This window comes from Dendroctonus ponderosae, unplaced genomic scaffold (genome assembly GCF_020466585.1).
Source record: "Dendroctonus ponderosae isolate FM_Combo_2020 unplaced genomic scaffold, Dpon_F_20191213v2 Dpon_F_20191213_2, whole genome shotgun sequence".
Classification (NCBI taxonomy): Eukaryota; Metazoa; Arthropoda; class Insecta; order Coleoptera; family Curculionidae; genus Dendroctonus; species Dendroctonus ponderosae.
The window spans coordinates 16,876,702-16,888,861 of NW_026018165.1; the positions used below are offsets into that span (position 1 = coordinate 16,876,702).

General features: G+C 39.5%; 5 protein-coding genes across 7 annotated transcripts in view; 3 read left to right on the forward strand and 2 right to left on the reverse strand.

Moving 5' to 3' along the window:
• LOC109536643 (facilitated trehalose transporter Tret1-2 homolog) overlaps nucleotides 1–1,750 on the forward strand; it is a 6,836-nt gene extending 5,086 nt beyond the window's left edge. Inside the window, exon 3 of the mRNA XM_048664311.1 lies at nucleotides 624–1,750. Coding sequence (XP_048520268.1) covers nucleotides 624–1,662 — 1,039 coding nt within the window. The 3' untranslated portion in view covers nucleotides 1,663–1,750. The remainder of the gene's footprint in view (nucleotides 1–623) is intronic.
• A 70-nt stretch (nucleotides 1,751–1,820) lies between these two features.
• On the forward strand, nucleotides 1,821–5,444 carry LOC109536642 (facilitated trehalose transporter Tret1). 2 transcript variants are annotated; one of them, XM_019902942.2, is made up of 4 exons: nucleotides 1,821–1,995; nucleotides 2,048–2,251; nucleotides 4,028–4,313; nucleotides 4,371–5,444. In XM_019902942.2, exons 2-4 carry the CDS (start codon nucleotides 2,059–2,061, stop codon nucleotides 5,407–5,409), a joined length of 1,518 nt encoding a protein of 505 aa, XP_019758501.2. In that variant the 5' UTR covers nucleotides 1,821–1,995; nucleotides 2,048–2,058; the 3' UTR covers nucleotides 5,410–5,444. The 2 variants fall into 2 exon arrangements, with proteins under 2 accessions (XP_019758501.2, XP_048519538.1); XM_048663581.1 differs by having other exon boundaries at nucleotides 1,821–1,968; nucleotides 2,026–2,251.
• Nucleotides 5,440–8,421, reverse strand: LOC109536645 (facilitated trehalose transporter Tret1-2 homolog). The gene is made up of 2 exons (XM_019902946.2): nucleotides 8,204–8,421; nucleotides 5,440–6,915 (listed from the first exon to the last, which is right to left on the reverse strand). Exons 1-2 carry the CDS (start codon nucleotides 8,262–8,264, stop codon nucleotides 5,576–5,578), a joined length of 1,401 nt encoding a protein of 466 aa, XP_019758505.1. The 5' UTR covers nucleotides 8,265–8,421; the 3' UTR covers nucleotides 5,440–5,575.
• LOC109536639 overlaps nucleotides 7,264–12,160 on the forward strand; it is a 30,699-nt gene continuing 25,802 nt past the window's right edge. The window contains exon 1 of the mRNA XM_019902939.2: nucleotides 7,264–7,588. Coding sequence (XP_019758498.2) covers nucleotides 7,574–7,588 — 15 coding nt within the window. The 5' untranslated portion in view covers nucleotides 7,264–7,573. The remainder of the gene's footprint in view (nucleotides 7,589–12,160) is intronic.
• On the reverse strand, nucleotides 8,979–12,060 carry LOC109536644 (facilitated trehalose transporter Tret1). 2 transcript variants are annotated; one of them, XM_019902944.2, is made up of 5 exons: nucleotides 11,772–12,060; nucleotides 11,590–11,637; nucleotides 11,185–11,332; nucleotides 10,957–11,119; nucleotides 8,979–10,897 (listed from the first exon to the last, which is right to left on the reverse strand). In XM_019902944.2, the coding sequence occupies exons 1-5, from the start codon at nucleotides 11,821–11,823 to the stop codon at nucleotides 9,866–9,868; spliced, it is 1,443 nt and encodes a 480-aa protein (XP_019758503.1). In that variant the 5' UTR covers nucleotides 11,824–12,060; the 3' UTR covers nucleotides 8,979–9,865. The 2 variants fall into 2 exon arrangements, with proteins under 2 accessions (XP_019758503.1, XP_019758504.1); XM_019902945.2 differs by lacking the exon at nucleotides 11,590–11,637.

Here is a 12,160-nt window from a genome sequence, read left to right on the forward strand (position 1 = left end):
AAGAATTGATATCGATTTTCCTGGCACTTCTCTTATTTGGTGCAAATTTTTGCCAAAACCCATGTAAAAGAGCTGCCACTTGGTTAATTATTCAATAAATATAAAAGTGTTAGCTAATAGCGTTAGCTGAAAGTTGCCAAAGATCATTTAGCAATTTGATGATCAAGCAGTTTTTAAGCTTTGAAACTTGTTGCTCTTGAAGATTTTTATAAATATTCACTCAATTTCCTCGTTTAAACAACCCGCTAATGTTGTCGGTTTTGCTGTAGATTTTCACTGTTACAGGAGCTTAAGCTAAACGCAGATTTTATATTTAACGACAAATGGGGAAAAAATCACAAATTCTTTAAATACTCTGACTTGATTCACAACTATTGATTTTATTACGACATTTCAATTTGTCCCTCCAGCTACCAGACGACATTAACATAAAACTTTATTACTATAAATCAATATGCGCAGATTTATTATAATGTTAACTTTAATATAATAACGCGCCTACTTTTAATAAACCTACAACTTTGTCACATTAATTAATATTCATAAATTCCTCCGTTTTCAAAAATTTTTGAGGCAAAATACCCAAAAAGAAGTTTGTAAAAAACAGATAATTTATTTTCCAGGTTTCTCACTGGACTTGGATCAGGTAGTGCCTTTGCAGTAGCACCCATGTATGTTGCAGAAATCAGTCAAGCACACAATCGAGGAAAATTCGGCAGTGCGATGGGAGTCCTGATCACTCTTGGAATAATCTACCCCTTCTCCATTGGACCCCATCTCTCTATTCCGATCTACAGCATAACTTGTGCAATTCCCCTGCTAATTTTCCTGTTCGTTTTCACCATATTCATGCCAGAATCTCCCTACTACCTGGTGGTTCAGGGAAAGTTTGACGAAGCGGATGCCGCCTTAAGAAAACTGCGACAACCCGGTTCGGACATTCGACTAGAATTGGCGGAAATAAGGGAAGGTGTTGAACAGGAGAAGCAAAACTCAGCAGGAGTGAAGGAATTGTTCACTTCTGCATCTGGGCGCAAGGCGTTGTATATTTCCTTCGGCTTAGTGGCTCTGCAGCAATTTGCTGGCATCAACCCGCTGATGGCTTTCATGAAAACTATCTATGAAGCAGCTGGAAGTACCATCCCGGCAAACACATGCACAATTATCACTGGTTCTGTGCAGGTTTTATCCAACACAGCCTGTATCTTCATGGTGGAAAGGATGGGGCGAAAAAAACTTCTGCTAATTTCCTGCATTTTCTGCTTCCTTTCCATGACCGTCCTGGGAGTCTACTTTTGCCTTAAACAGAAGGGCTTTGATGTGCAACCGGTTTTCTGGCTTCCGATCTTATGCCTGATCATTTATATGCTGGTGTTCAGCTTTGGGCTGGGCCCGCTTCCATGGACCGTAATGGGAGAGATCTTCCCATCCAACATCAAAGGCGTGGCATCTGCAATGTCGTCTACAATTTCGTTTCTAAGCGCCTGTTTGATCACGTTTATCTTCCCGGTGCTATCGGAGATTTTGGGAATGGCCGGCAGCTTCTGGCTGTTCGCGTTCTTCTGCTTCATCGGCTACTTTTTCGTTTATTTCGTTTTGTTCGAGACCAAAGGCAAATCGTTGGCGCAAATCCAGAAGATTTTACAGAGGGAGAATAATTGATTGGCTGTTCGTAACAGGGTGCTGCTGGTTTGGTGCCTATTTCGTTATGTGAGTTTTTGTATAAATATATAGAAATTTTCAAACAAAAGCTTTGTCTTGTAGATCCCCAGTCTTAATGCCATTTAAATTGTTTCGGAGATATAGTTTATATAGACCTGAATGTGGTTAAATATTGGCCAACGGATTAGTGTAGAACAATACATCTATTAGCCAGTTTCATTAGACGTGTATGTTGAGTGTTTTCGTAATAATTTAGTTAAGGTGAAGAATCTTGAAAAACTTGGCGGTACAAATGTTTTACGAAAGGTGCGCCATTGCTGCAAGAAGTCTAAGGTTTCTATTTAAGACTATTTTAACCTCCAGCCGACAGAGGAGTTTTATATAGGGGAAATTAAAATGAAGCAAAATGCGGACGATACTAGTATAGATATAACTAAAAAGGATCTAAGCAATTTCAATAATGGCAAGGAAGTCGTTTATTCGGCCACTACAATGAGCGACGAACAAAAATTGAATGACTATCAAAGCTTGAGGCCGAATGAGCCCACCTCTGGCAACTCATTTTACTTATATAGAGCAGCTCTTATTGGTAAGTTGAGTGGTATCCACTTTTTTAATGTCGAAAGAGGTAAGTTACACGTTTGAATATGCTCGTATATTTTTTTATATGCCAGATTTATTTCTGCGTTTGGGGTTAAATCACTGCTGTAACCTCGAAGCGATTCAAAAATTCGAAATGCAGCGGCGCTTCTTCGCTTCACGTTTATCTCCAAAAAATCATGTTTGCCCATCTAATAGAAAACATGAATAGCTTTCATATTTAGTAAGTTTCATCTTTCATTAAGTAAAATGAATTTGCCTTGCCATATTTTATCTTTCGTCTTTCACCGATCTAAACAGAATTAGTTAAAGTTAAATAAGCAAAAAATAGTTGAGCTTAATTTAAAGTTTGTTTTCATTTATTTTCCTGACTGCGTGTAATTGTTATTATATTTTTTCTTTCCTGGGTTTCAGTCAAAATGTGAAATGAAAATGTTCATATCGTTTATTTCACATAACGTTTCGGCGAGAAAACAGCGCCATCATCAGATTTAAAATTCAACACAAACCCATAATTGGGAAACATTAGATTCTTTTTAGGTTTCAGCCAAACCTAAAAAGAATCTAATGTTTCCCAATTATGGGTTTGTGTTGAATTTTAAATCTGATGATGGCGCTGTTGTCTCGCCTAGAATTTGCAATGATATAAATATCTAGTGCTTACAGAAGGATTTTTTAAACTTTTCGATTTTTTTGCGCCGTTTGTGATTTTTACACTATGCTCTTCTGCCGCTTTTTTCTGAACAACTACTCAAAGCACCGGAATAGGGATGTTACCAGCAGATACAGAAGAGTTTAGTTTATATACGACTTGAAGTGCGATTGATCGCAGTTACTAACTTCTTTATAAGAAATGTTGAAGCTTTGGCAATATTCTTCGCTATTTTTGGTATAAATTTTGCATCATTTGAACCTCTGGCTCGTACGTAACGAACTTTGTGACTTTGGAGAGTTCTTGCGCAGTTTTCCCCTTTTACACCATGCTCGTCTAAGTCTTTTTTCTGAGCAACCACTGAACACAACGGAATGAATGTTTTAGGTCTAGATAGAGGAAGCTTCAGTTTATTTGTCACTGGAACTCGCATTGCACCGAGTTATCAGCTCCCACAAAATGAATTTTTAAAGTTTTCCGATACTTTGCGCGGTTTGTCTGTATTGTCCCATGCCTTTCTGAAGCATGTTTCTGAGCAACCACTTGCGCTAGTAGAAAGGAACTTTTGGAAATCGACAACACCAATCTCGGTTTACATATGAAACTAATTTTGTACCATTTGAGCCTCTAATCCGTAAGTAATGATTTTTTTCCATTGGAAACTAATTGCGCGCAAATTCCTTTTAGCACCATACAAATTGCAAATTTTTCTCCAGACCAAATCATATCCCGGAATTTTTCAAAATTTTGGCAAAGTCCACAAAAGAATCTTCTCTATCTATTTGAAATTAAGCCGAAACTGCGTCTCAATCAAGAATTATCCAAGAAACTCGCTTATCTACCGACAAGGTTTAGCCTCAAAATAACACTACCGCAACCCGCACTTCATTTGGCCCAAATAAAATGCTTTCAGCACAAAGTTTCGGTTGGAAGTATCCACAAAAAATGGGGGGTTCACATGGGTGAAAAAAAAAACAAGTAATTTTCGGGCTAAACCCAGCTCAGGCTAATGAGCTTAAAATCTTTGTCGGCCCTGACGACACCGAAAGATGAAAAACGTGAAAAATTGAATCAATAAAACGCAAAAAGATGAAACCTTATAAAAACTTTTAGGTGATCTGCTGGCTTTGAATGCAGGAATCGGCCTATCATGGACCTCCCCAGTGCTTCCGAAGCTCCATGGACCAAACAGCCCCCTAAATACTTCCATAGATACGTTCCAAGAGAGCTTAATCACGTCTATTTTATGTATAGGGGCTGCCTTTGGTGCGTTTCTATTTGGCCATCTTGCAGATAAAATCGGCCGGAAAAAGACGCTGCTTACCGTGGCAGTCCCTATGGTAGCAGGAATGCCTATTCTGGCCTTCACTGATCAAGTGCGAATGTACTATTTGGGCAGGTAGGGCTGAAGACATTGACTTTATTCAATATTTTTATGGGTTTTTTTTAATTTTAGGTTTTTATATGGGTTGGGTAGTGGGGGTGTTTTCACAGTATTAACCATGTACACTGGGGAAATTACTGAAGACCACAACCGAGGGAAATTCAGCTGCATTCAGGGCCTATTTGTGTCGCTTGGGGTTCTTTGCTCTTTTTCAATCGGCAGCGTTTTATGCGTGCGGATATTCTGCTTGGCGTGTCTTTTACCTTTGCAGATTTTTGTAATTTTCTTCGCCTTATACGCCCCAGACAGCCCTTCGTATCTGGTAAGAATAAATAGGCTCGAAGAAGCTGAAGCGGCCTTAAGAAACCTGCATTTGCTCTCAAAGGGGCAGGCAGGTGAAGCCATTGCGGATCTGCAGCGACTTGAGGAAATCCACAAAGAATCCAAAGGAGGTGTTAAGGAAATATTCCGATCAACGGGGTTGAAAAGGGCATTTTTGATATCCGCCGTACTGTTGATTTTGGAGCAGTTTTCTGGAATAAACGCTGTGATTGGATTCATGGAGAACATATTCAGAGCGTCGGGAGACGGCATTCCTCCACAAGCTGCCACGACTTTAGTGGGCGTCATTCAAGTGGCTACAGTCTTTGTCACATCTTCCTTCATAGACAAGCTGGGCAGGAAGTTTCTTCTCTTGGTCTCAGCCATCGGCTCTGCAGCTTCCATTCTGGTGCTTGGTTTGTACTTTTTCCTCCACAAGCACGAGTTCAGGCTTCTAGAATACTTCTGGTGGCTGCCCATCTCCTGCCTGCTCCTCTACATTGTTTCCTTCAACCTGGGCCTTGGCCCAGTCACATGGACTGTGCTCTGTGAAGTGTTTCCAGACAACGTAAAATCAACCGCATCCTCAATGGTAGCAGCCATTTGCTTCCTAAGCTCTTTCTTAGTCACTTTCGCTTTCCCAGTGCTAAGCGAACTGCTCGGAATGGCCGAGTCGTTTTGGCTGTTCGGCCTTTGTTGTGTTCTGGGCATCATATTCATTCACTATGTTGTAGTGGAGACTAAAGGGAAAAGCGCCATAGAAATTCAGAAAATTCTTAGCGAAAAGTGATTGTGCGGGAGAACAATAAAAACCCCAAACTATGACTTCCAAGGTGTTTATTTCATCCCAACCGACACTCGGACAGCCACAGTCAATCTCCCAACCGGCATTTTTTCCCGTGGAGCATTACAAAACAAATCAGGTACACGTTCAGTAGTCACAATTCTCACCTCCCCTATTTTTTCAGTCCTTCTAGAAGATTCTGTATTTCCTGGCTGGTCCTGCCCTTTGTTTCCGGCACCAAAGCAATGCAGAACAGAAACCCGGCCACCAGAACTGCTGAGAAAGTCCAGAAAGTTCCAGGCATTCCCAGCAGTTCTGTAGCGAATGGGAAGCCCATCGTAACAACGAACGACAATGTGAAACTGAAAAATGTGGTCGAAGTGGCGGAGATCGATTTCATATTGGCCGGGAATAATTCAGCCAGTACGACCCAAGGAAGATTGGCCAGGCCCAGGTTGAAGGCCACAATAAACAGGATGAGACTTGTGATGGGAAGCCAGCTGATTTCCTCCACGTAGAACCCGGACGACATCAAGAAGAAATAGGCGCCCAAAGTGATGAGAGATACCGCGGAAAACAGATGGGAGACTACCAGGAGCACCCTCCTGCCGGCCTTTTCCACCAATTGAGAGCTGGCGATATTAGAGAGCAGCTGGACAGCGCCAATGAGAATCGCCGAGTAGATGGAGGGAATGGAGCTTCCAGTCATTTCGAAGATGGTCTGCATGTAGCCGATGACGGCGCATATTCCAGAGAACTGCTGGAAGAACATGAGCCCGTTGCTAATCAACATCGCTTTCCTCAGAGCCTTGTTCTGGAACAGGCTGCAAATGGTGCTCGGTTGGCCTGAGGAGTTATCGATGCTCTCTGTGATGTATGTTAGTTCCTTTTGAACATCCCCAGCTACCTCCCGGCCTCTCAGTTTCATCAAACTGATTTCCGCGCTTTCTTCCTTGCCTTGCTTCACCAAGTCATAGGGACTTTCAGGGACGAAGAACCCAAACAGAATATAGAAGAGAATCGGCGCAATAAGATTAATTAAGCTGAATAGCTGGACTGAAACGAAAGGGCCCACTAAGTACATGAAGAGAACGCCGAAGCAATTGAAGACTCCCAGCATGCTGCCCATGACTCCTCTTTGCCTGTCTTCAACAATGTCTCCTACGTATCCAGGAACGACTCCAAATACGGTTCCAGCCCCAATTCCAATGAGAAATCTGGCAGCGAGGAAAAAATGCACGTTCACTGCCAGGGCACAGAGCAGATGCGAAATGACAATGGGTAAGCCCAGAATCAGGAGCGCCTTCTTCTTCCCGAACCTCTCTGAGCAGAATCCTCCGGCCAGGGGCCCAACTATGGCTCCTAAGTTCATGACGGACGCAATCCAGGAGTCTTCAAAGGTTGTGGTTGGTCGGGGCAGTGGATTGATGGCTGGATCCGGACTGTTGAGCTTGGGCAGTATGGGGGATGTCCATGACCAACAGCCACCAGCAGAAAATGTGATCAGGTTGACTGGAATGAGCAACATACTAGAGTACAATCTTTGGAAGGTAAATTTATGGTGTTTTGTTGCTAAAAACCGTGTGCGCAATTTGTTCGGTCAAGACAGAAAAATCTTGATCTTGAAATAGTAAGAGATTTTGAACGGTTTTGTTCTTATAAACATGCACTTTATTTTGCCCATGTAAAATGTTTTATCACAACGTTTCGGTTACTAGTATCGCCAACCGTTTTCAGCGTTTGGCCGAAAATATTTCGATATACTACCAACCGCAACGTTGCAGTCAAAATATTTTACAGGAGCGAAATAATGTACATGTTTTCAAAGTGTCATTTTAAGCCAAAGTCATCTTGTCATGTCATTTTGCATTCAGTCAGTGACGGATCGGACGCAATGAACGCAGTTCGCTCGATCAAGATTTCGAAAATTCGTAAGATATTTTCACTTTTCAGTGGAAAAGTGTAGATCAACCCAAAGCTCAGGTTTTGCTTCACTGTTCTGTGTTACTTTTTTGTTCGGTAGCGCGATTTTGACGAAACAAACGCAATTTCTCAAGTTGAGACCTTTCTGACGTTTGCTGTCAGATTCATCCGTTCTCCGGATAATTTTGACATTGCTTTGCATGTGCAGTTACGAGGGAACTTTGAGAGTTATTTTGAAGATTGAGAGATGGAGAGTCATCAGGTAAGAGCATTTTTCGCTAATTTTCAATTGTACCACTTTTGGACTGTTGGTATTTTTCCAATCAGTTTTTTTGAAAAACTTACTATTGAAAAAGCCGAAAATAATTTAAAACTTTTCCTAAATATCACAAATAGTTTAAACAGTTGATACAATTTTATATTGATTATACAGAGTAACGGCTGACGAACTGTGTACAACTGAATTCCTTATATGCAATGTCTTAATAAAGTGTCTTATAAAAGTTATTGACAATTTTAATGCATAGGTTTGGCATCAAAGAAAACAAACGATTGGAAAATGCTGCTTTTCTAGGGCTTCATTTAAGCGCATGAATGTGTCCGCATATTATAATTTTCTTGAATTATTTCGCCAAAAACACATTTCGCTAAATGTATTTAACAAAGCTAAAGTAACTTTAGCCATTCAATTATTTCGATAAATTTTTTGAAACGCTTATATTCCGGTTTGTTCTATATTTCTTTGAACCTTGCAAAAAATTGAAAATACGCGTTCATAAAAATAGCAAATGGACTAAAAAACACAAAAATTGATCAATTAACATTGAAAACAATTCAATTATCCAACACCGTTCCAATAAAGCAAAATGTTAATTACCTGAAAAAACTGCAAAGTAGATGAAATAGCTGGTGCCTTTCGATTGGGTTTGGGTTGGCATATTGGTTTCCGGAAAATCTACACCCGTTTCTAACTAACAGACTAGAATCCAAATGGACCGGTATTCGGATAGAACTTAACTGTTAATTTTGATGAAAACGAGAGCAGAACACTTTCAGTTATGTGGCAATTCTTATTTAACGACCATTTTTGCACAAGCCGTTTTTATATCGGTTGGGCCATTCAATTCATTGTTTAATTAAGTATCAGACATAGATTATGCATGTAGTAACAATAAAGCCGAAGGCTAAACAGTTACACATTCTCGGTCTTTGGCCAAAAATTAATATTTGCTCTGATTGTTAGTTTTGTCTAAGTGATGGAGTTTCGATGTTTGCTTTATTGCATCGTAAATTACTCCTTAGGCTGAGTGATCTGCATGTACGGATGGAGTCTTCCGTACATGATATGATATTTACCTATCCGACGTAGGCAATTGTTCCTTCACAATTTCGACAGCGTGACTTCATGTAGGAAGATAATTTTGTTGGTTGTAAAGTCTAATGAACGCATTGGATTCGTCGGTAAACGGTATAGATGAAGATGGATTAGAGCATGGGTAAGTTAATTAAATAAGGGTCGAATAGGAAAGATTTAAAGGTCGTTTTTTGTATATGAAAACGACACTTCAGGACCTTGATGCCACGAAATGGGATGTTCTTGGGTGCATTTATTCATTTGCGGGGTAACAACATTTAAAAAATTAACAGTCTCATCGTTTCTCATATGTGATTTATGCAAAAAAATAATATCAGTACATTTCATTATTTCCTCCGACAAAGTATACTAAACACATAAAAAACACAACTGAAATTGAAACATTTATGCTAATTTTTTTAAAGGTTTGCTGAATCAAATAAAATAGAAAGTTGGAAGTTTACGGTTTCGATTGCCAATGAATTAACTGTTCAATAGCCGAATCGATATAAATTAATACGCGGTGCGTTACACGAAATTAATTCTCATCAACTGTTGCCATTCAATTTTTTTCACGATTTTAATTCAACCGAAAACATATTTTTCCAATTGTTTTTACTTCCCCTATTTGTTTAAAATCAATTCGCCTACTAAGACTAAACCGTCTATACAATTCATCCGCGTAAGCAAATACAACTAAATAATATTTTAAAAAATATATAAAATACTCTTAAAACAGTGAGAAATTTCAATATCCGCCTAATAAAATAATTATGTGTTTAGTCAAAACTAAACACATAATATGGGTTGGCATCATTAATAAGCAAAAGTTTTTAGTCACACATGTCGACGTTTCGTCTGTTTAACTAAGCTTCCGCACTAAGAAGTTATGTTTGTTTTATATAATGTTTGGTTTGTTGTTTATTATTGATCTCAACCCCAAACTGTACCCAACTAATTTATCGGAGTAAAAAAAATAAAACTCTATATCTACTTAATCGTATATTAGTCACGGGACCTCTACCTGATTTTATTCATCAACTTATATAGGAAAACGCGTGATTTCACACGCATATTTCGTAAATCCCCTGATTTAACAAAGCAGGCATTTTTAAGGCCCGACTTTGACGAAAAAACTTTGTACTAAATGTAACCAACATTAAATTGAAATGAACCTATCATCAATCAGCTACTCTTATTTCTAATATTTTCCTGGATTTCCAGAAAGCTTTTTTGCCTAGTTTCCGGTAGGAACCACATAACAAAAAATACCGCAAAACCCGACAAACAGGCAAAAATAACAAACGGAATATAATAACCGATGCGAACGGCTACCATTGGAAACAAGGTGGCGATGCCAAATTCGCCCAGTAACCCGATGGAAATAACAAGAGTGGTGCCCAGAGATTTAACGTTTGGCTCCAAAATTTCCGCAGGAAAAATGTAGGAAATTGGGCCGATTCCCATTTGGAAGGCCATAATGAAGAGCATGAGGCAAACGATGGGTATCCAGGAAACTGAGCGTAGATCTTCGAAAGTTTCCTGCTGCAGATAAAAGAAAGAACCCATGGTGGTTTGCAGCAAAAATATTATAATCAGGGATACAAGAAGGAGCGTTTTCCTATTAACTCGGTCGATTATGTTAGCGGAAGTTGCTATACTTAGCACCTGGACAGTGCTGACCAGAATCACAGCAACATCCCCCGATAACGGAGTGCGCGCAAAATCAAAAATATGCTGCGTGTAATCAACCACATAAATCAACCCAGTAAACTGTTGCAGCAGCATTAAAACCAGCGCTAGAATGAACGCTTTAACTGAATACTTATTAGTCAGCAGTTCCTTCAGGGCATTTTTATCCTCGGCGCTTCTCAGCTCCATCACTGCCTTCACTATATCATCCATTTCTTCATCGACATCATCTCGCATTCGAAGCTTCCGCAGGCAATTTTTGCCCTCATCCACCTTATTCACCAGCACGTAGAAATAGGGCGTTTCAGGTACAAGCAGCCCGAAAATCAGCAGGAATAATATGCAAGGCATTAAGGAAATTATACTCAAAGTTCTTATGGACACTCTCGGGCCGACGATACTTGAAGTGAGATGTCCTAGTGAGACGAACAGCAACATTATAGCGCCTAATGTGCCTCGGTTGTGCTTCTCGGATATTTCCGCAGAGTAAACGGGAATTGTTGCAAAAATACACCCTTCGGTTAGCTGAAAAAGTTAAACTACTTGTAACTAGAAGAAATCGTTTTGGTCAGTTCGTTGCCTACCCCTATAAGGAATCGGGCGACATAAAAATGAAACACCCTGTGCGCAAAAATCATCATAAAGTTTCCGATCAGCATGGGCAGCGAAAACAGCAGAAGCGTTCGCTTTCGGCCGATTTTTTCGCACAATAGTTCCGCAAAGATTGGACTGATCATTGCACCCAAACTGAAACCGATCAAAGCGACTTGAAAAATCCACATTAATAGCGAAAGGAAAACTTTAAATGCTACCTTAAAAGGGACGCTATCCATGATTCTTCATGCACTGAAGTCGGATGTCTTAGTGGATTGTCTTCTGGATGCACTCTGCCGCTCAGTTTGGGCAACGCTGGCGAAGACCAACCATATCCTAAACCTCCACCGTAACTTAGAAGATTGACTGAAACATTAATTTTTTTTCTATAATATAAAATCAAACGTTTTGCCTGTTTACGTAAGCGTCTTCCTGCGGAAGTATAAATCGGATTTTTTAAATCGGAAGCTCTATTTATCTGCAAATTTTCGAAAAAACCGCTGTTGTTGCTTTCTGCTCATTTAAAGTTGCATAAAAGCATTAAAATCGGAAAAACCAGAAGTTTTAAGTGAAAGATAAGGAAATTATTAAAATAGATCAACGAGAGATGACATTATACCTACCACATACGAAATAGATGGTTCGAAAATTCGTGCCATTTTCCTGCTGTGCTGATAACAATAGTTACGTTAACATGCATAAAGTAGGTTTTATTATCCATCAAGGTATTTTAACAATTAAGAGTTGTAAGCTTCTGTTAATTAGATATAGTTTTATTGGGCACAAAAAATGGATTTCCATTTACCTGCAAATGCGGCGAAATATGTGAAGAAACCATCAGGCAAAATTAGCTTCATTCCGGCTTAAGAATGTTAATTGAAATAACACAGCCCGATACTTACGCGCACTTCTATCTATTCACTACTATTCACTAGCGTAAATATCAGTCTATGCTAATTGGTTATCTATCTATCTAAACCATTCTGAATGCAATTTGCAACTGTTCAACTTAACAGCAAATTACAAGGTGAGAAAGTCTAAGCGGCGGAACATTAATAATAACGTTACAGTTTATTCCGCCTGATTCATTAAATCCAACTATATTAATAAAATTATAATCGGTTAATGAGCAAAGCAAGTAAACATCATGAAGAAAACGCAGTTTGGTTGAATTTCAGTAATCAATGCCCACCT

Bases quoted from the DNA above. Each gene is read 5' to 3' on its own strand.
- LOC109536642 (XM_019902942.2), top strand. From the start codon at position 2,059: ATGAAGCAAAATGCGGACGATACTAGTATAGATATAACTAAAAAGGAT. The intron at 2,252-4,027 runs GTAAGTTGAGTG...AAAAACTTTTAG, and splicing joins ATATAGAGCAGCTCTTATTG to GTGATCTGCTGGCTTTGAAT. The intron at 4,314-4,370 runs GTAGGGCTGAAG...TTTTAATTTTAG, and splicing joins CGAATGTACTATTTGGGCAG to GTTTTTATATGGGTTGGGTA.
- LOC109536645 (XM_019902946.2), bottom strand. From the start codon at position 8,264: ATGCCAACCCAAACCCAATCGAAAGGCACCAGCTATTTCATCTACTTT. The intron at 6,916-8,203 runs GTAATTAACATT...TGCTCATTCCAG, and splicing joins CTACTTTGCAGTTTTTTCAG to TCAACCTGATCACATTTTCT.
- LOC109536644 (XM_019902944.2), bottom strand. From the start codon at position 11,823: ATGAAGCTAATTTTGCCTGATGGTTTCTTCACATATTTCGCCGCATTT. The intron at 11,638-11,771 runs GTAAATGGAAAT...TATTGTTATCAG, and splicing joins ATATTTCGCCGCATTTGCAG to CACAGCAGGAAAATGGCACG. The intron at 11,120-11,184 runs GTAGCATTTAAA...GATCGGTTTCAG, and splicing joins TGGATAGCGTCCCTTTTAAG to TTTGGGTGCAATGATCAGTC.